The sequence below is a fragment of the Hemiscyllium ocellatum genome, chromosome 1 (genome assembly GCF_020745735.1).
Source record: "Hemiscyllium ocellatum isolate sHemOce1 chromosome 1, sHemOce1.pat.X.cur, whole genome shotgun sequence".
Taxonomy (NCBI): Eukaryota; Metazoa; Chordata; class Chondrichthyes; order Orectolobiformes; family Hemiscylliidae; genus Hemiscyllium; species Hemiscyllium ocellatum.
Genome location: NC_083401.1, coordinates 40625015 through 40648266, shown reverse-complemented (window position 1 = coordinate 40648266; position 23252 = coordinate 40625015). Strand labels below are relative to the sequence as shown.

The 23252-nt window shown below is 43.1% G+C and overlaps 1 protein-coding gene across 2 annotated transcripts in view; it reads left to right on the top strand.

Moving 5' to 3' along the window:
• dym (dymeclin) overlaps positions 1–23252 on the top strand; it is a 488802-nt gene that overhangs the window by 86909 nt on the left and 378641 nt on the right. For both annotated transcript variants that reach the window (XM_060828960.1, XM_060828953.1), the window contains one exon: positions 226–351. In XM_060828960.1, coding sequence (XP_060684943.1) covers positions 226–351 — 126 coding nt within the window. The remainder of the gene's footprint in view (positions 1–225; positions 352–23252) is intronic.

The following is a 23252-nucleotide window of genomic DNA, read 5'->3' as shown; positions in this document are numbered from 1 at the left end:
TCTTGTTCGTGATGAAACTTGCAAAATTCGCTCAGAGTAAGATCAAAGTTGGTACCTTCCTGGTACTTGTTCATTTAGTTGAACTATTGCAAGGATATCAGTTTTTTGAAATGCTTTATGTAAATGAAATGTATTTAGTGTAGGCTACCTGTGAAGCAATATGTTTAGGAAATGTATATTTAATTGATAGCATATTGATTTTAACTCTTGATTCTTTTCTTGCAGAGATATTACATATAGCATTCTTCTTGAATCTGTGACTACACTTTTAGTTCTACTGTCTTACCAGCTATTCCAGAAGGAAATCATTCGAGAGAGTTTAATATACAAATGTTTGATGGAAGGACAATGGTATGTCAGTTTCATTTTAAGTATGGTTTGATATTTTCTGATGTATTTTCCAATGCATATTTATGTTGCAAAGCCTACATGTGTACGCAAACACCTTGAATGTTAGTTTGTTAAAAGGAGATCAGAGAACGTTGACCACGAGTATAGCAGAGCTTTAATCATTATGCTGAACGGCTATTAAATTTTTCCTACAGGTTGGAAGCTATCTTTCAGAACAAAGCTGCAGCAAAACTAGAGAAATGAACAGGATTGCAAATGAAAATAGTCATAAAAGGACTTATTGGTTTAGTAACTGGGCATGAATTTACTATTGGTATTAAATACTATCATGTTTTGGTTAGAATGAAGGGAGATGATGGAATTTTGGCATTGTTGCTGAACTAGGTTGGATGGAATATTCTGGACACCCAGTTCTGGGAATTAAAAGTCTAATGAAGACCGCAATAACATTGTTGTAAAGCCTCACCTACTTTAAATAAGGAAAACTGCTATCCTTACCTGACCTGGCCTACGTGTGACAGTTAATTTCTCTGCTGAATTGTGGTTGACTCTTTAATTGGGAGAGCTGTTTCACAATGTTCAGGCATCATTCTGTTGCAGCACACTCAAAATTGTGCATTGCAGGATAGACACTGAAGAGATGCTAGAACAGTGCTCTACAGTCAGGAGAAACACGGCCTGGCATTTATGCCAGTCCTCACCTCCCACTTCCTCACTCATTGACTCTCGCTATCTCTCTCAACACTATGCCTGCCTACCTACCTCCCTCTCTGCCCCGTCCCTCTCTTCCCAGAGGGGTGCAGCAGTCAGTAAAGAAGGCACATTGAATGTTTGCCTTAAAATTGAGAGGATTTCAGTTCAGGAATATGCATACCTTGCTATCATTATACAGGGCCTTGGTGAGACCACACATGGTGTGCGATCTTCATCTCCTTATCTGAGGAAGAATGCTCTCATTGCAGAGGGAGTGCACCAAAGGTTTACAAAATGGATTCCAACAATGGCAGGGTTGACTTTTGAAGAGAGTTATTCATGGCTGTATTCACTGGAGTTTAATATAAACCTAACAGGTTCAGACAGGTTAGATGCAGGAATGGTGGAGTGTCCTGACCCGGGCCATAGTTCAAAGATATGGGGCAAATCGTTTAGGACTGATACAAGGAGAAATTTCTTCACCTAGAGTGTGGTGAACCTGTTGAATTCACTACCACAGAAAATGATTTAGGCCAAAACATTGTGTTTTCAATAAGGAAGTAGACATAGCTTTGTGGCGAAAGAAATCACTGAATTTGGTGTACGGAATTAGGGCATTGAACACTATGATCATGGCTGATCATTGAGATTGGTGGAGCAGGGCTGAGGAATTGAATGTCCCATTTCTGCTCCCTCTCTTCTAGTTTCTATGCTTGTAAAATAAGGTCAGAAGTGGGGATATCCACTGTGCAATGTTCATCATCATTTGAAACTCCTCAAACACTGAAGCAGTCAAAACACAGCAATACCTGGACAAACCTAGTGGCAATGATGAGAATGACTCATCAGGAAATGGAACTGGACGAGCCATATAAGTACTGTGACTGCAAGAGTAGGTCAGAGACTTGGAATCCTTCAGTGGGTAACGCACCTCCTGACTTTAGAAAACATGTTCCACATCTACAAGGTGCAGGTTAGGTACGTGATAACAATACTCCCTACTTTCTTGCAGTGTACCCTCTAAACTGTGAGGCTGTGCTCAGTTTCCTCTGAGGTTGCTGATTGGCATGCAGATGCATTGCGTAAAAAATGAGGTCTGCAGATGCTGGAGATCACAGCTGAAAATGTGTTGCTGGTTAAAGCACAGCAGGTTAGGCAGCATCCAAGGAATAGGAAATTCGACGTTTCGGGCATAAGCCCTTCATCAGGAATGAAGGGCTTATGTCTGAAACGTCGAATTTCCTATTCCTTGGATGCTGCCTAACCTGCTGTGCTTTAACCAGCAACACATTTTCATGCAGATGCATTGCCTCCTGGTTTTGGAAATTGATGCTGTGCATGAATTTTGCATGTCCAAACGTCTTTTTAAAAAAAAGTCTTTAGAAGGAAAACTGCTTGCCTGGATTAGTGCAGCACCAACAATGTTCCACTCAGCAGCAGCATGCACTGCAGGAATTCTTGGACAGCACATTCCAGTCCCACAATCACAGCCATCTTGAAGGGCAAGGGCAGCAGATGCTATAGGGCCTTAAGCTACACACTGTCCCAACCTGGAAATATATCTGTTTCTTCAGTGTTGCTGGGTCAGAATCCTGGACATCCCTCTCTAACAGCACCTACACCAGATTGACTGCAGCAGTTCATGAAGGAAACTCACCACAATCTCCTCGAGTAAAAAATGAGGTCTGCAGATGCTGGAGATCACAGTTGAAAATGTGTTGCTGGTTAAAGCACAGCAGGTTAGGCAGCATCCAAGGAATAGGAAATTTGACGTTTCGGGCATAAGCCCTTCATCAGGAATGAGGAGAGGGTGCCAGGTAGGCTAAGATAAAAGGTAGGAAGGAGGGACTTGGGGGAGGGGCGATGGAGATGTGATAGGTGGAAGGAGGTCAAGGTGAGGGTGATAGGCCGGAGTGGGGTGGGGACGGAGAGGTTAGGAAGAAGATTGCAGGTTAGGAGGGCGGTGCTGAGTTGAGGGAACCGACTGAGACAAGGTGGGGGGAGGGGAAATGAGGAAACTGGAGAAATCTGAGTTCATCCCTTGTGGTTGGAGGGTTCCCAGGCAGAAGATGAGGCGTTCTTCCTCCTACCGTCGTGTTGTTATGTTTTGCCGGTGGAGGAGTCCAAGGACCTGCATGTCCTCGGTGGAGTGGGAGGGAGAGTTAAAGTGTTGAGCCACGGGGTGGTTGGGCTGGTTGGTCCGGGCGTCCCTGAGGTGTTCTCTGAAGCGTTCCGCAAGTAAGCGGCCCGTTTCCCCAATGTAGAGGAGGCCACATCGGGTGCAGCGGATGCAATAGATGATGTGTGTGGAGATACAGGTGAACTTGTGGCGGATATGGAAGGATCCCTTGGGGCCTCGGAGGGAAGTGAGGGAGGAGGTGTGTGCGCAAGTTTTACATTTCCTGCGGTTGCAGGGGAAGGTGCCGGGAGTGGAGGTTGGGTTGGTGGAGGGTGTGGACCTGACTAGGGAGTCACGAAGGGAGTGGTCTTTGCGGAACGCTGATAGGGGAGGGGAGGGGAGGGAAATATGTCCCTGGTGGTGGGGTCCGTTTGGAGGTGGCGGAAATGACGGCAACAACCTCCGTAGTTCTCACCTACCACCCCACCAACCTCCGTAGTTCTCACCTACCACCCCACCAACCTCCGTATACAACGTAGTTCTCACCTACCACCCCACCAACCTCCGTATACAACGTATCATCCGCCACCATTTCCGCCACCTCAAAACGGACCCCACCACCAGGGACATATTTCCCTCCCCTCCCCTCCCCTATCAGCGTTCCGCAAAGACCACTCCCTTCGTGACTCCCTCGTCAGGTCCACACCCTCCACCAACCCAACCTCCACTCCCGGCACCTTCCCCTGCAACCGCAGGAAATGTAAAACTTGCGCACACACCTCCTCCCTCACTTCCCTCCGAGGCCCCAAGGGATCCTTCCATATCCGCCACAAGTTCACCTGTATCTCCACACACATCATCTATTGCATCCGCTGCACCCGATGTGGCCTCCTCTACATTGGGGAAACGGGCCGCTTACTTGCGGAACGCTTCAGAGAACACCTCAGGGACGCCCGGACCAACCAGCCCAACCACCCCGTGGCTCAACACTTTAACTCTCCCTCCCACTCCACCGAGGACATGCAGGTCCTTGGACTCCTCCACCGGCAAAACATAACAACACGACGGTAGGAGGAAGAACGCCTCATCTTCTGCCTGGGAACCCTCCAACCACAAGGGATGAACTCAGATTTCTCCAGTTTCCTCATTTCCCCTCCCCCCACCTTGTCTCAGTCGGTTCCCTCAACTCAGCACCGCCCTCCTAACCTGCAATCTTCTTCCTAACCTCTCCGCCCCCACCCCACTCCGGCCTATCACCCTCACCTTGACCTCCTTCCACCTATCACATCTCCATCGCCCCTCCCCCAAGTCCCTTCTCCCTACCTTTTATCTTAGCCTACCTGGCACCCTCTCCTCATTCCTGATGAAGGGCTTATGCCCGAAACATCAAATTTCCTATTCCTTGGATGCTGCCTAACCTGCTGTGCTTTAACCAGCAACACAATCCCCTCGAGGGCAATTAGAGATGGCAATAATCTCTGGCCCACCCAATGATGGCCACATCCCATGAATGAAGAATAAAAAAAATCAATGAAGGCCACAAAGTTTCCTTGACAAAATTAGATATGGAATGCATTTGGCTTATTATTTCTTATAGGTGGTTATTGAAATTGAACCACACTTGGCATTTAAGATGAAATTTAGGTAAATACTTGAGCAATACAAATATTGCAGTTTCTGAGGAAGGATGATGTGCAAGTTTTATTTTAAAGAAACATATTGTGCACTTTAAAATGATATGATTCTTTTAACTTACACAATTGTGCAGTTTTCTCATGCATTGTATTTAACCTCAAAGCTGGATAGTTTTGTAAGTAAATTTTGCCTCCTGCAGAAAATTTCTTCTGCAACTTCTTTTTTTGAAAAAACGGTATGGTACAACATATTTACAGTATGGTGTGGTTCTGTTCGCCGAGCTGGGAGTTTTTCTTGCAAACGTTTCGTCCCCTTTCTAGGTGACATCTTCAGTGTTTGGGAGCCTCCTGTGAAGCGCTTCTGTGCTGATTCCTCCAGCTTTTATACTGGTTTGAATCTGTCGCTTCCGGTTGTCAGTTGCTGTCCGCTGCAGTGGCCGGTATATAGGGTCTAGGTTGATGTGTCAACAGACACATCGACCTAGACCTTATATACCGGCCACTGCAGCGGACAGCAACTGACAACCGGAAGCGGCAGATTCAAACCAGTATAAAAGCTGGAGGAATCAGCACAGAAGCGCTTCACAGGAGGCTCCCAAGCACTGAAGATGTCACCTAGAAAGGGGACGAAACGTTTGCAAGAAAAACTCCCAGCTCGGCGAACAGAACCACAACAACAAGCACCCGAGCTACAAATCTTCTCTCAAACTTTGAACATTTGCAGTATATTTTTGTTTGTTTAGACCTAACTTTTTATATTGGTACTTTTCTAATTTGTATTTTTTAAATACATAATATTTGCCAGTAGATGGTGCTGGAGGCTATTTTAGATATTGCATGAACAATTGTCCACAGCAATTTATTGTGGACATAGTATAAGTAATAATCTTGCCAGATTGGTAATTTAGAAGTGCTGGCTAGTTTTTTTTGGGAATGCTAGTTCAGATCCAATTACAGCAATTGCTGGAATTTAAATCCAGTTAGTCAGTAAATTCAATGAATTATTAACAATTTGGAATTATGCGGTGATTTTAGTGTTTGTGACCTTGCATTATTATTGTAAAAAACATATCTGGTTCACTAACATCCTTTCAAAAGGATATTTGCTATTCTTAGTTTGGCTTACATTTGACTCCAGACACACGGCAATGTGATTACCTTCAGACTGCCCCTGAAATAGCTTTGCGACTCACTCGACTGTACCAAATCACTAAAGTCAAAAAGGAATAAAAATAGATGCAATTCTCGCACTGACTTAAGCACAATATGCAATCTTGCAAAGTCCTCTTTATCAACATCTGAAGGTTTATGCTACGATCATGAGCAGTCACCAAGACTAACCACAGTCTGACATAATATGTCCCAGACGCTGCTGTCATTATCCTTGTTGTCCCTCTGATAGATGGATCTGACGGCGTGGTGACTCAGTGGTTAGGACTGGTGCCTCACAAGTGCCAGGGGTCTGGGTTCAATTCCAGCCTTTGGCGACTGTCGGTGTGTGGAGTTTGCACATTTTCCTCATGTCTGTGTGGGTTTCCTCTGGGTGCTCTGGTTTCCTTCCACAATCCAAGAATGTGCAGGTTAGGTGAGTTGGCTAAGCTAAATTGTCATAATGTTCAGGGATTTATAGGTTAGGTGCATGGATGTTTGTGAATGTGATGCCAGTCAAGTCGGCTGCTTTGGCCTGGATGGTGTCCGGTAAGTTGAGTGTTGTTAGAGCTGTACTTACCCAGTCAATTGGGATGTGTTCCATCACATTTTGGACTTGTGCCTTGCTGATGGTGAACAGGTTTGAGAATCAGGAAGTGAATTACTTACTGCAAGATTCCTAGCTTCTATCCTGCTCTTGTAGCCACTATTTATCTCTAGTCTAGTTGAGTTTCTGGTTAATGATAACCCCCAGGATATTCATATTGGGGTTTCACTGATGCTAATGCATTGAATGTCAAGTGGCAGTGGTTAGATTATCTCTACCTGGTAATGGCAATTATGAGGCATTTGTGTGAAGCAAGTAACAAGTGAATATTTAAAAACAAAATTGAAAAAGCACTGAGGGTGACACCGTATACTTTTGGCAGCATTCTTGACTTTAAATTTACCTGGACCATCTCTGACACCTCCCTCCCCTTCCGGGACCCCTCCATCTCCATTAATGACGACTGACTTGACACCGACATTCTTTACAAACCTACCGACTCCCACAGCTACCTGGATTACACCTCTTCCCATGCTACCTCCTGCAAAAATGTCATCCCGTATTCCAAATCCCTCCCGTCTCCTCCATATCTGCTCCCAAGAGGACTAGTTCCACCACACAATTTCCCTTCCCACATGGTTAAAGATGCCCTCCGATGTATCTTGTCCACATCCTGCACCTCTGCCCTCAGACCTGCCCCCTCCTCTTTCTCTCCCCCCCCCCCCCCCAACCGTAACAAGGGCAGACCCCCCCTTCCACCAACCTTCGCATAAACCAAATCATCCGCCGACATTTCAGCCACCTCCAAACAGACCCCATTGCCAGGGATATATTTCCCTCCCACCCCTTTCTGCCTTCCGCAAAGACCATTCCCTCCGTGACTACCTGGTCAGGTCCACACTCCCCAACAACCCACCCTCCCATCCTGCCACCGCAGGAATTGCAAAACCTGCGCCCACACCACCTTCCTCACCTCCATCCAAGGCCCCAAAGGAGCTTTCCACATCCATCAAAATTTTACCTGCATATCCACCAATATCACTTATTGTATCCATTGCTCCCGAAGCGGTCTCCTCTACATTGGGGAGACTGGACGCCTCCTAACAGAGCACTTTAGGGAACATCTCTGGGATACCTTCCCCAATCAACCAAAACGCCCTGTGGTCCAGCATTTCAACTCCCCCTCCCACTCAGCCTAGGACATGGAGATCCAGGGCCGCCTCCACCGCTTCCTCACCACCCAATGCCTGGAGGAAGAACGCCTCATCTTCCGCCTCTGAACACTTCAACCCCACGGCATCAATGTGGAGTTCACTAGTTTCCTCACTTCCCCTTCCCCCACCTCACCCTAATTCCAAACTTCCAGCTCCGCACTATTCTCATGACCTGTCCTACCTGCCTATCTTCCTTTCCACTTATCCACTCCACCCTCCTCTCTGACGTATCACCTCCATCCCCACCCCCATTCACCTATTGTACTCTATGCTACTTTTGCCCCACCCCCACCCTCCTCTCATTTATCTCTTCACCCTGCAGGCACTCCGCCTCTATTCCTGATGAAGGTCTTTTGCCCAAAACATCGATTTTCTTGCTCCTCAGATGCTGCCTGAACTGTTGTTCTTTTCCAGCACCACTCTAATCTAGAATCTGGTTTCCAGAGACTGCAGTCCTTGTTTTTACCTATATATCTCATTCTGCCAAACCAAGGGGGGGTTAACTGTGGTACAATGAAGACTGCAGGGGAGGCATGCCAGGAACAGTGCCAGGGATGCCTAAAAGTGGTGAAGCTACAAGTGTGCCAGAATTGTCAGCAGAGTTCCAAGGTAGCTCAATCCTCAAATGGTAAGGAAGGACTTTTTGGGGTGTGGGCACAGTATTTCTTCAGAAGAAATGATAGTGCTAAAGAGGATATTCTAGACATGTTAATTTGTCAGTGTTTTAAAACAATAGAGGTAACATTATACTACTGGGTGTATTTCATACCCCAAATAGTGGGACTTGAATTCTTCTGATATATGGTGGCATACTAATACCGGACGTCTGCTGTTTACGAATGTTGATACTTACGAGCACGATCTTTTACATGGTTTTGAGTTAGAGGCCTGACATAAGATTTTCTGTATTAAAGAATGGCTGCTTTCCTTGTCCTGCATTGTGCTCTAACTTGCAAGTTAGACTACAGAACAGAACCTGTTTACAATCTGACAATTCCCTGTACTGTGGATATCAGAGATAAGGACGTGTGTTCAGGAGAATTGAACTTGATTCACAACTTCTTGGTCTAATAAGGAAGAAGGTATTTCTGGAACTGGGCTGAAAATGTGTTGCTGGAAAAGCGCAGCAGATCAGGCAGCATCCAAGGAACAGGAAATTTGACATTTCGGGCATAAGCCCTTCATCCTGATTTTCAGCATCTCCAGCATCTGCAGACCTCACTTTCTCCTCCCATTTCTGGAACTGGATCTGGGAGTCAAGGTGGATTAGTTTCTGTGGCCAGCAGCAAAAAAGCAGAATGGCGTGTTCCTTCCCTGGTGCCAGGATCAAGGATTCTCTGAGTGGGTTCAGAATGTTCTCAAGGGGGAGAGAGGCCAGCAAGAGGTCATTGTCCACATTGGAACCAATGACATAGGAAGGGAAGAGGTTGAGATTCTGAAGGAAGATTACAGAGAGTTAGGCAGAAATTTAAGGAGGTCCTCAAGGGTAGTAATATCTGGATTACTCCCAGTGCTATGAGCTAGTGAGGGTAGGAATAGGAGAATAGAGCAGATGAATACATGGTGGATGGGGGAATGATTCACATTTTTGGATCATTGGAGTCTCTTTTGGGGTAGAAGTGACCTGTACAAGAAGGATGGTTTGCACCTAAATTGGAAGGGGACTAATATACTGGCAGGGAGATTTACTAGAGCTGCTCGGGAGGATTTAAACTAGTAAGGTGGGAGGGGGTGGGACCCAGGGAGATGGTGAGGAAAGAGATCGATCTGAGACTGGTACAGTTGAGAACAGAAGTGAGTCAAACAGTGAGGGCAGGCAGGGGCAAGGTAGGACTAATACATTAAACTGCATTTATTTCAATGCAAGGCGTCTAAAAGGGAAGGCAGATGAACTCAGGGCATGGTTAGGAACATGGGACTGGGATATCATAGCAATTACAGTGACATGACTCAGGGCAGGACTGGCAGCTTAATGTTCCAGGATACAAATGCTACAGGAAGGATAGAAAGGGAGGCAAGAGAGGAGGGGAGGTGGCATTTTTGATAAGGAATAGCATTACAGCTGTGCTGAGGGAGGATATTCCTGGAAATTCATCCAGGGAAGTTATTTGGGTGGAACTGAGAAATAAGAAAGGGATGATCACCTTATTGGGATTGTATTATAGACCCCCCTAATAGTCTGAGGGAAATTCTTAAGTGTATACAAGACAATTTTCTGATTCAGTATGTGGATGTACCTACTAGAGAAGGTGCAAAACTTGAACTATTCTTGGGAAATAAGGCAGAGCAGGTGACTGAGGTGTCAGTGGGGGAGCACTTTGGGGCCAGCAACCATAATTCTATTCGTTTTAAAATAGTGATGGAAAAGGATAGACCAGATCTAAAAGTTGAAGTTCGAAATTGGAGAAAGGCCAATTTTGACGGTATCAGGCAAATAGATCATGTGAATCCTTCAAAGAGTATAAAGGAAGTAGGAGTATACTTAAGAGGGAAATCAGGAGGGCAAAAAGGGGACATGAGATGGCTTTGGCAAATAGAATTAAAGAGAATCCAAAGGGCTTTTACAAATATATTAAGGACAAAAGGGTAACTAGGGAGAGAATAGGGCCCCTCAAAGATCAGCAAGGCAGCCTTTGTGTGGAGCCACAGAAAATAGGGGAGATACTAAATGAGTATTTTTCCACAGTAAATGCTGATGCAAAGGATATGGAAGATTTGGACTGTAGTGAAATAGATGGTGACATCTTGCAAAATGTCCATATTACAGAAGAGGAAGTGCTGGATGTCTTGAAACGTTTAAAAGTGGATAAATCCCCAGTACCTGATCAGGTGTACCTGAGAACTCTGTGGGAAGCTAGAGAAGTGATTGCTGGGCCTCTTGCTGAGATATTTGTATCATCGATAGTCACAGGTGAGGTGCCGGAAGACTGGAGGTTGTCAAACGTGGTGCCACTGTTTAAGAAGAGTGGTAAAGACAAATCAGGGAACTATAGACCGGTGAGCCTGACCTTGGTGGTGGTCAAGTTGTTGGAGGGAATCCTGAGAGATACGATTTTCATGTATTTGGAAAGGCAAGGACTGATTAGGGATAGTCAACATGGTTTTGTGCATTGAAAATCATGTCTCTCAAACTTGACTGAGTTTTTTGAGGAAGTAACAAAGAAGATTGATGAGGGCAGAGCGGTAGATGTGATCTATATGGACTTGAGTAAGGTGTCGACAAGGTTCCCCATGGGAGACTGATCAGCAAGGTTAGATCTCATGGAATACAGGGAGAACTCGCCTTTTGGATACAGAACTGGCTCAAGTGGGTGGTGGTGGAGGGTTGTTTTTCAGACTGGAGGCCTATGACCAGTGGAGTGCCACAAGGATCGGTGCTGGGTTACCTACTTCGTGTCATTTACATAAATGATTTGGATGCGAGAGAAGAGGTACAGTTATTAAGTTTGCAGATGACATCAAAATTGGAGGTGTAGTAGACAGCGAAGAGGGTTACCTCAGATTACAACAGGGTTCAGTTTTTTTTTTGAAGAAGTAATAAAGAGGATCAATGGGGACATAGTGGTGGACGTGATCTATATGGACTTCAGTAAGGTGTTTGTCAAGGTTCCCCATGGGAGACTGATTAGCAAGGTTAGATCTAATGCAGCACAGAGAACTAGCCATTTGGACGCAGAACTGGCTTGAAGGTAGAAGACAGACAGTGGTGGTGGAGGGTTGTTTTTTCAGCCTGGAGGCCTGTGATCAGTGGTGTGCTTCAAGGATCTGTGCTGGGTCCACTATTTTTTGTCATTTATGTCAATGATTTGGATGTGAACATAGGAGGTATAGTTAGTAAGTTTGCAAATGACACCCAACTTGGAGGTGTAGTGGACAGCGAAGTGCTGGATTTTGGAAAGGCAAATCTTAGCAGGGCTTATACACTTAATGGGAAGGTCTTAGGGAATGTTGTTGAACAAAGAGACCTTGGAGTACAGGTTCATAGCTCCTTGAAAGTAGAGTCACAGGTAGATCGGTTAGTGAAGGAAACATTTGATACACTTTTTCCTTTATTGGTCAGAGCATTGAATATAGGAGTTGGGAGGTCATGTTAAACCACTTGCGGAATATTATGTGCAATTCCTTCCTCTTTCCTATAGGAAGGATGTTATGAAACTTGAAAAGGTTCAGAAAACATTTACAAAGATGTTGCTAGGGTTGGAGGATTTGAGCTACAAGGAGAGGCTGAATAGGCTAGGGCTGTTTTCCCTGGAGTGTCGGAAGCTGAGGGGTGACCTTCTAGAGGTTTATGAAATCATGAGCGGCATGGATAAGATAAATAGACCGAGTTTGTTTTTTTCCCTGGGATGGGGGAGTCCAGAACTAGTGAATAGGTTTAGGGTGAGAGGGGAAAAATACAAAAGAGACCGAAGGGGCAGAGGGTGGTGCGTGTCTGGAATGAGCTGACAGAGGAAGTGGAGGCTGGTACAATTGCAACATTTAAAAGGCATGTGGATGGGTATATGAATAGAAAGGGTTTAGAGGGGTATGGGCCAAATGCTGGCACATAGGACTAGATTGAGTTGGGATGTCTGGTTGGCATGGATGAGTTGAGCCGAAGTGTCTGTTTCCATGCTGTACATCTCTGACTCTGTTATTAAGCTTTATCACAGTATTGTAATATTTATTTACTTATAGTTCCTTTTGCTTTTGGCATTTCTGATCTATATGTCAGTTCATTATCCTTCATGTCAGCAACCACTTTTGGATTTGACAGGTGGTTTTACTGCTGAATGCTGATTTTGCCTGTCTTTGGTATATACTGAACCATTGTAGAATTTTTGATTCCTAATCAAGTTTGAAATGTGCTATTCCATTCATAATGAAATATTTATTTATTGAGTTTTGAAAAGTGCCATAAGTAACATTGCTATTTAAAATAGTATGATGTGATTTGAATGTTCATTGTGGTTAATTGTATGTACCTCTATCTATTTTACCTTTTCCACTATGACTTTCCATCTCCCTTTTTTCCTGGACATTGTGCCTTTGGTAGAACATTTTTCTAATGAAGTTGACTTTCAAATGTTATGATCCACGATGATCTGTTTCTGTCATGCAGTCAATGCCTGTGTCACTGTTCGGTATAAAACTGAATGATGCATGCATCCAGTACATAGATGTTTGCAATAAAATGTTCAGTTTTCATGCACACTTGATTGCCACAGGCTAGTTCAATAAAACAATGCTAGTCATCTTATGCCAGTTTCTTCTCATTGTTCTTACTTGCGTTGAATGATGTGCAATTTGTAAGTAACAGGATCCTACATTTATTTCCATTAAATGCTTCAAGCAGGTTCCCACAAGAAATTGAGTGATGAATTTGATCTTAAATCTCTAATTTTAATAAGACTTATAAAAAATTTTAAAAACATAGCTGTAAAAGGGAATGGCAACATTTGATTTTGTTTCAATTTTAAAGGAAAGTGTAAAATTTATTCAAAGACACATTCCAAAGTGTATTGTATTAAGATTTTCAATTATGTTATGCTGAAACTGTAGTATTTTCATAAGTAATGTATGCTAATGAGTTCAGAGTAGAGTCAGACTACAGATTTGTCTCAAAATTCCTGAAACCTCCATGAAAATTCAATCATGGGCAACCACTCCAAAGTCCATGTACGTAGAATGGGTAGAAATGGCAGAAGCAGCTCCTCACCAACATGCATTTAGTCTCTCCCACTGTTGTTCCTGATAGGTTCACTATGAATGTTTCAGTAGCAAACACTGATGAGAAACAACATGTAATTGAAAGAGCAGTGAGCAAGGTGAGTAAGCAAGAAAGGAAATTGTCCAAGCACATCCCTTCATCTGTTTGCAGTTGGCAGACAGCTGAGTATACTTAGCTACCTTGCTTGTGAAAAAACTTGGAACATAATGTTTGATGTCAGATGTGATTTTTTTTTGATAAATGTGGACAGCATTTGCTAGTCAAATCCAAGTCTACTACAAATTATACTAACAAATTAAATTTAATTTTTGGCTCAAAATGTGGATCACTTCTACTTGCTACAAACTAAATATATTTATGTGCAGGGCCCTGACCTCTGCAATCAAAAAGAACATTCTGGCATATTTGTTTGAATAGGGCCAATCAATTTCTCTGGCAAAATCTTGATTAATCAGAGTCTGCCTCTCAACTAATGAATACCTTTTTCTCATGTAACATGCGCTGTTTCTCCCTTTGTTCTTGTTTGTCCTGAGGAATGCAAGATGAAAAGCTTTTGATGTTTATAACAGTAATAAACTTAATTTGCGTTTTCTAAGTGAAAGTCTGATTTTGTTGTGAAAATATTGAAACTGTTGGAATATGTATCAGTATTGTTGCTGTAATTTTATTTACAGCATTGCTGCCCACCTTGTAATAGAATTAACGGATCACTTTTGATTTGGAGGTGCCTGTGTTGGACTGGGATGTACAAAGTTAAAAGACCTGGTGTTGTGAGATTTTTAACTCCGATCAGTTTTGGCACCTTTTAGAGCTATTTCCACCAGATGACGACCAAGCATGTCAATCTTCGTATCTGTTGTGACTTTTGAAAAAGATGACATTTTGCACTGTATCTGCACACTGCTTAACCCATCAAAAAATAATGATTTCTGTTAATTTTGTAAGATTTCTACATGATATGCATGGAGTTTTGCGTATCTTGACAAACCAGTTTCTGAAAATGGGGTCTTCCAATCTCATAGATTGTGAAAGGCAAAACTTGAATATGAGCTGAATTGGCAGATTGTGATTTTTGTTTTTTTTTTGACCAAGTGTCAGTATTGTAAAGCCTTCCCTCTGCATGGATCAGTTGAGCTGAATAAAAACAGAGAATGTTGGTATTATGTAGTGAGCATCTGTAGAGAGAAACACTAATATTACAAGTCAGTAAGCTTTCATCAGATCTCCAATAGCATCCACAATATTTTGAATTTGTTGAGTTGGATTGAGTAGCTTGTTTCTTTGTTGGACATGCAATGTAATATGATAAACATCTTTATCGGTCATGAAGAGGGTAACAACCAAAATTGACTAATTTCAACAATATTCCATTTATGTACAGTTACAAGGTCACTGATTTGCTGCTATTGAGAGATGAATTTGATTTTGTTACATAAGAGCTTTGATTTTCTTTTGGGATTCACATTCTGCACTTTGTTGCTTTCAAAATATTGGAAGCTGTTATCTTTGGCAATAAGTACCAATTGTTCTATTCATTTATTGTCTGATTCTTTATTAACCACTGAGATTAATTTGACTGATTGAAACTTTGTAAAGCATGATTTGTGTTGATTCTGTGTTAAGAAAGTGTAATGATGTGGAGGTGCCGGTGTTGTACTGGGCAAACAAAGTCAGAAGTCACATGAAACTAGGTTCTCACCCAACAGGTTTTTGAAATGTCCCAGACTTTCACAATGCAATCCCTTTGTCAGGCACAGTGAGAGAGCAGGGCACACAGTTTATAGGCAGAGAGATCAAAAGATCATACAACTGGTGTGAGTGGAAGTGTCAGATAATAAGCCTCTGCAAGTGACCAAGAGGATTAGATGGTGTATGATGTGTTTATGAAGTTAGCGTCAAAGATGTGCTGTCATGACAGTCAGGCAGAGCGAGGACTACACAAATAGTGCCATCTCTGGTCAGACACTGAATTGTTAGGTATGAGGCTTTGTTCAGAAACTGTCTCAAAGTTTTAACAAATCAAGCTGGTTTTATTCTGAAACTTGGAATTTATAAGATCGCACATTGTGTGGCTTTTGAACAAAACAAAATCTACAAATACACATCTTTGATGGAATGATTCACTCCATAGATTTGTGTATGTGTGAGAGAGAAAGTGTGCATGTATGTGAGTGTGTAATAAGTAACTTAAAACTGTACAAACTAACGTAGAGAGATCTTAGCAATTTATCAAGGTGATGCTATCAAAAGAGAAAAGTAAGGAAGAATTTACATATACAGAAGTGTAGTGGGGTCACCTGTGGTGCGACAAGAATGCAAGATCATGTTTGAGACTGTCTTCATGGGTATGAAACTTGGGCATCAATCTCTGCTCAGTGATTCTACGTTGTTGTGTATCTTGGAGTCAGCCTTGGAGAGCACTTAGCTGAAGGTCAAAGACTGAATGTCCTTGACCACTGAAGTGTTCCCTGACTGGGAGGGGACATTCCTGGATGTAGGTTTGCTTGATGTGTTGTCCCAGTCGAAGTGTCCCAGGATCCATGAACACCAACTAGCCACAAAACGACATGACCCCCTCTCACTAGTATCCTTACATACAGATAAGGAAGGACACCACTTCAACTGGGACAACATATCCATCTTAGGACAAGCCAAACAGAGATACGCAAGAGAACTCCTAGAAGCATGGCATTCCAGCTGGAACTATATCAACAAACACATCGAGTTAGATCCATTTACCACCCCCTGAGAAAACAGGAAATGACATCACAGGAAATAACATCACTAACCCAAATATATAAATAGAAAGCAGGAATCACGTACACTGCTTTGCCTGAGGCCCACTGAAGATGTTACCTAGTAGGGTGATGAAACGCCTGGAAATGAACCTCCCAGCTCAGTGAGAAACCTTCTCAAAACTCGCCAAGGGGGCATTCCTGTCTGGCAACTGTTGTGCGGTGTGCATTCATCCATTGTCTTTGCATGGTCTTGCCAATATACCTGAGTCACATGAGTATCTGCTGTGAACATGTGACAGTAGTATCCAAATCAATCCTAGTCCAAGCCAACTAGTTGCAGAAGTTGCTATGGTGTGGTACTGTGGTTCATGTTGTCCTGAAGGCTTGTGGTTTGTTGCGAAGGTCTGCTTAAGGTTTAGCATTTGTTTGAAGGTGAGAAGTGGAGGCATAGGGAAGATTTTAGTGATATGTTCATTGCCATCTGATGTTAAAGGCTGTGAAGAACCTGGCATAGTGCTGGATGATGAAGGGTACTGTATCAGTCTTATCCCGTGTCTGTCTTCTGCAGAGACTTATTATCTGGCACTCCACTCTCGCCAGTTGTATGATTTTTTGATCTCTCTGCTTATAAAATCCGTGTCTGTGTGCCCTGCTCTCACTGCACCTGACAAAGGGGCTGTGCTCTGAAAGCTTGAGATTTCAAGTAAACCTGTAAGAAAATGCAAGTTTTTGAGGGAACAAAATACAGTTTAGTAAAACTGAAGGTATAATTGAAATCGCATTGAATAAATAGGTTACCTTGTTTGCCTACATAACATGGATTGTGAAGTATTAGTGTTTTTGGATGTGAAGCACAAATGAATGCAACAATCCTCTCCTTTTACCCCAGATTTTCTCCAGCAGCTGGCTAGGCAACAGATCTTTTCATTGCTGAATACAATTACGATGGTACGGTATCAGACTCGTAATGGCTGAGCTGTGCAGATAGATACTTTTGTCCGAGGATAGCAGTGTAACTGAGTCATTTAACACAGGTCCATCTCTTGTAAGGTGTTAACCTTTGTGTTATTCTCCTTTCAATATATTACGATGTGATTTCTTTTCTGTCACCTCAGTGTCAAATTTTACTTTATAAGGTTGCTTTGAAGTGCTTTGGGATATTCAAATTAACAATGCTAAATTAGTACAAGTTGTTACTTGGTCAGTGCAGTCAGTTTTATAAATAGGTTTAGTAGATATTGTTTAAATAAATATACTTCGATAAATTGTGACCAAAAAGATGTTTCCAAGGATGTTCAATGTTTGCTGTGTTAATCAGCTCAAGTTTGAGGTTCACCAACAGCAGATCAACGAAGTATAGATTGGAAGCTTATGGAATGTCTTACTGCTCACATACCAGTTATATGGAATAAAGTGATTGAAAGGAAAGGTAATGAGATGAACAGTGAGACAGTTGTGAACTGGTAATAAAACTCTGCCAAAGAAAAGACGTGAGTTACGACCAGAATTCTTTTTAAGGACTGATCATTCTGAATTTTTCATATTTCCATCTGTCACATTTCTATAGTTTGAGGGATGAGTAGGATGAATTTGAGAAGCATGATGTAATATGGTCGCCTCCTGCGATTTTTGTTGTTTGCCATAGCAACAGAAAATGTCACTGTATAGTTATTCCCAGATGTTAAAAATGTGATATTACAGATTTGAACAAAAGCAGCTTATTCAATTAAAATTTAAGTTGCAGTGGTCACATTTGCTAATTTGTTAGGTGATAACAAGTGAACTGTTCAGTAATAACCCTCAGTCAACTTCATAAACGTTGATTATCTTGTCATTATCACATTGCTGTTTGCAGGGACAGTTGCATTTCCTAAATTACAACAGTAATTAACTATATACTTCAAAAGTACTTGTTGCAAAGTGCACTGGTGACCTTGTGAATGATCACACTGTTCAGTAGTGTACATGCCAGGAGCCCTGATAATGTTAGTTCCCTGGGAAAAGAATTTGCCACCTATGCAGACTTGCTGTAATTGCAGTTCACTGTCAAGGTACTGGAATAATGGATGGGTGTACTGGTGTATGCAGTCAGTCTAGCTATCATTAGTTATATCGTTAACCCCCCCCCCCCCCCCCCCCAAAAGTGACATTGACTCCCAAAGATGTTCATTTTGGCCCATGATCACTTTGGTGGTCAGTCTGTGGTTTTACATTTTTTTCCTGTGTGAGATGCCATACATGTTTATGTTTGGTTATGTCTTATTGTAATCTCTTAGAATCATAGAATCTCTGCAGTGTGGAAAAAAACCTTTAGATCCATTGAGTCTGCACTGGACCTCTGATTCTTGTAGCTGTCATCTGTAAGAGGGTCGGTTAGGTCAGTTGGCTGGGCAGTTGATTTTCAGTGTGTGCGCTAGTGTGTGAGTTTGCAAGGATCAATGCGGGGATGTTTATTATTTTTCATATGTATTAAGATATGTTTGATTGAAAATGTTGGTAGTCTGATTAGTAATTTTGCAGATGACATCAAAATTGGTGGAGTTGTGAGTAGTGAGGAAGGATATCAAAAGATCCTGCAGTATCTAGATCAGTAGAAAGCTGGGCAGAGATATAGCAAGAGTTTAATCCAGTCAACTGAGAGTCAATGCATTTTGGAAGTCAAATGCAAGTGGGAGTTATACAGTAAATGGCAGGATCCTTAGGAGCATTGATCTACAGAGGGATGTACAATATCCCCTGAAAGTGGCAACGCAAGTAGTAAAGCTGATAAGATATACGGTATGGTTTTTAAAATATTCACTTTTGGGATTTGAGCATCATTAGCTGGCCAACATTTTATTTCCCATCCCTAGTTGTCCTTGAGAAGGTGGTGGTGAGCTGCCATTTTGACCCGCTGCAGTCAATGTGCTGTTGACTCAATGCCTTAGGGAAACAATTACTGGAGTTTGCGACAGTGAAGGAATGACAATATTCCCAAATCAGGATGGTGAGTGGCTTGGAGGGAAACTTGCAAGTGCTGGTGTTATCATGTATCTGTTGCACCTGTCCTTTTAGATGGAAGTGGTCATGGGTTTGAAAGGTGTTGTCTAAGTATCTAAGGTGAATTTCTGCAGTGTGTCTTGCAGCTAGTTTTTTTTAAAATGTGGGATGTGGGTGTCGCTGGTTGGCCAGCATTTATTGCCCATCCCTAATTGCCCTTGAGAACATGGTGAGCTGCTTCCTTGAACTGCTGCTTGAACATATTGCTGCTGCTGCTGCTACTACTGAGTGTTGGTTGTGGATGGGAACACTATTAAATGTCAAGGGTTGGTGATTAGATTGTCTGTTATTGGAGATGGTCACTGCCTATCATTTGTGTGGTGCGAATGTTACTTGCTACTTGCCGGTTGACAACCTGGATATTGTCCAAATCTTGTTGCATTTGAACATTGACAGCTCCATATCTGAGGAGTTGCAAATGGTACTGAACATTGTGCAATGATTGGCAAACACCCCAATTTCTGACCTTATGGAGGGAAGGTTATTGATGAAGCAGCTAAAGATGGTTGAGTTGAGGACACTACAGGATGTCCGGGTGTTGAGATTACTGAACCCTCACAAATACAGCCAATATGTGCCCGGTATGACTCCCGACCAGCGAAAAGTTTGCTCCTGATTCCACACTTGAGTCAAGAGCTGTCACTATCACCTCACTTCTGGAATTCAGCTCTTTTGTCCATGTTTGTCCCTAGCTGTAATGAGGTCCGGAACTGAGTGGCTCCCGGTACTACCCAAAGTGGACACCAATAAGCGGGTTATTGCTGAGCAGGTGCTACTTGATAATACTGATGGCATCTTCCACAACTTTGATCATCAACCGACTGATGGGACAGAAATTGACCAGGTTGGATTTGTCCTGCTTTGTCAGCAAATGATATAACTAGGCAATTTTCCATGTTGTTGGGTAGATACCAGTATTGAAACTGTACTGGAAGAACTTGGTTAAGTTCTTGCTTGGGCAAGTTCTGGAGCACTCTTTTGGAGTGTTGTTAAGGCTTATTGTTTTTGCAGTATCCAGTGTTTCCAACTGTTTCTTGATATCACTTGTAGTGAATTGAATTGACCGAAGGTTGCTGTGAGATGCTGGGGCCCACTGGAGGAGGCAGAGATGAATCATTCACTTGATATTTTTGGCTGAAGATTTGCAATAATGCATTGGGCTCTTTCATCTTGAGTTTGGGAATCTTGTAGAACCGCCACCTCAAGGGAGTTGTTTAATTCAGGACTGGCAATGGCAGGCTGCAGAGCTTAGATCTGACCTGTTAGTTTTGGAGTCACTTAGTTTTGTCTATCACTTGTTTGTTATTAGATTACTTAGTGTGGAAACGGACCCTTCGGCCCAACAAGTGTACACTGACCCTCCAAAGAGCAACCCACCCAGACCCATTCCCCTACATTTACCCCTTCAACTAACACTACGGGCAATTTAGCATGGCCAATTCACCTAACCTGCACATCTTTGGACTGTGGGAGGAAACTGGAGCACCTGGAGGAAACTCACACACATGGGGAGAATATGCAAACTCCACACAGGCGGGAATTGAACACGGGTCCATGGTGCTGTGAGGCAGCAGTGCTAACCACTGTGCCACCATGCCGCCCACCACCGTTCCGCCCCCACTGTGCCACCGTGCTTTTTAGTGCTTTTATGCTTTTTAGTGCACAAGTAGTCTTGTTCTGTAGCTTCGTTGGGTAAACACCTAGGTATGTCTGAGGCTGCTCCTGGCATGGACTGTTGGATTACCTGGCTTGATGGTGATGCGTACTTAATGAGTACTTTGCATTGGTATTCACCGAGGAGAGGGACATGGCGGATGCTGAGGTTAGGGGTAGGTCTTTGATCACTCTAGATCAAGTAGGCATAAGATGGAAAGAAGTGTTGTGTGTTCTAAAAGGTATTAAGGTGGACAAGTCCCCAGGACCGGATGGGATGTATCCAAGGCTACTGAGGGAAGCGAGAGAGGAAATAGCTAGGGCTATCTTTGCAGCATTCCTGAAAGGAGGTTCCAGAGGACTGGAGAATTGCTCATGTTACCCCTTTGTTTATGAAAGATAGCAGGGATAATCCAGCTAATTACAGACCTGTGAGGTTCCCCACGCTAGGCTGATGAAGAAGGTGAAGGTGCATGGGTTCCGGGATGTTCTAGCTAGATGGATAGAGAACTGTTTGGGCAACAGGAGGCAAAGTAGTGGTGGAAGGGAGCTTCTCAAAATGGAGACCTGTGATTGACGGTATCGCACAGGGATCCATGCTGGGACCATTGTTATTTGTGACATACGTAAATGATTTGGAGGAAGTTGTAGGTTGCCTTGTCAGCAAATTTGCAGATGACAGGAAGGTTGGTGGAGTAGCAGATAGTGAAGGGGACTGTCAGAGATTAAGCAGAATATAGATAGATTGGAGAGTTGGGCAGAAAAATGGCAGATGGAGCTCAATCCAGACAAATGTGAGGTGGTGCATTTTGAAAGAAGCAATTCCAGAGCAAAGTATGCAGTAAATGGAAAAGTCCTGGGGAAAACTGGTGTACAGAGATCTGGGTGTTCAGGTCCATTGTTCCCTGAAGGTGGCAGCGCAGGTCAGTAGAGTGGTCAAGGCAGCATATGGCATGCTTTCCTTTATCTGATGGCGTATTGAGTACAAGAGGTGGCAAGTTATCTTACAATTGTATAACTTTGGTTCAGCCACATTTGGAATACTGCGTACAGTTCTGGTTGCCACATTACCAAGAGGGTGTGGATGCTTTGGAGAGGGTGCAGAGGAGGTTTATCAGGATGTTGTTGGTATGGAGGGTGCTAGCTATGAAAAGAGATTGAATAGATTAGGATTATTTTCATTCGAAAGAAGGTGGCTAAGAGGGGATCTGATTGAAGCCCACAAAATCATGAGAGGTGTAGACAAAGTAGATACAAGAAACATTTTCCCAGAGTGGGGGACTAAATTACTAGGAGTCACGAGTTCAAGGTGAGAAGGGCAAAGTTGAGGGGAGATATGTGGAAAGCTCTTCATGCAGAGGGTGGTAGGTGCCTGGAATGTGTTACCAGTGGAGGTGGGAGGGGTGGGAACGATAGCGTCATTTAAGATGTATCTAGACAGATACATGAAGGGGCAGGGAGCAAAGGGATACAGATCCTTAGAAAATAGGTGGCAGATTTGGATAGAAAATCTGGATTGGCACAGGCTTGGAGGGCCGAAGGGCCTGTTCCTGTGCTGTATTGTTCTTTGTGCAGGCAGATTAGTTTGGTGCAGACATGGTAGGTTGAAGGGTCTTCTCCTGTGTTGTAAAGTTCCATGCTGTATGTAATGTTTTAAGAGGTTACAGGTTAGATGTCATATAAAACATTAGTTTCCTTAATGGGAAAGTTAATTAAGAACCTGGCATCATGCTAACTAGATTGGATGTACTTTGCATTGCACATGTGAGATATTTAGAGAATTGATATCGACCAAGAGTTTCTACTTTGGAGATGATCAAAGATCCAAGTATGAATTGTGGTTGAAATGATGGTAGTTCTGCCAAGCAAATTTTTTATTCAGGTTTCTGTTCTGGTTCAATGTGTGGCATGGTGGCTTAATGGTTGGCATTGCTACTGCACAGTACCATACACCTGGGTTCGATCCCAGCCTTGAGTGACTGTGTGGACGTTCTGCATGGGTTTCCTTGTCAAGTTACACTATTCCTGCCCCTCGTGATTTTATAAACCTATATAAGCTCACCCCTCAGTCTCCAACACTACAGGGAAAACAGTCCTAGTCTATTCAGCCTCTTCCGATAGTTAAAACTCTCCAACCCTGGCAACTAACCAATGTCCTATACAGCTGCAAAATGACCTCCCAACTCCTATACTCAATGCTCTGACCAATAAAGGAAAGCATATCAAATGCCGCCTTCACTATCCTATCAACTGCGACTCCATTTTCAAGGACGTAGGAGCTTGCACTCCAAGGTCCTTTTATTCAGCAGCATTCCCCAGGACTTTACTGTTAAATGTATAAGTCCTGCCCTGATTTGCCTGTCCAAAATGCAGCTCCTCAATATATCTAAATTAAACTTCCTTGC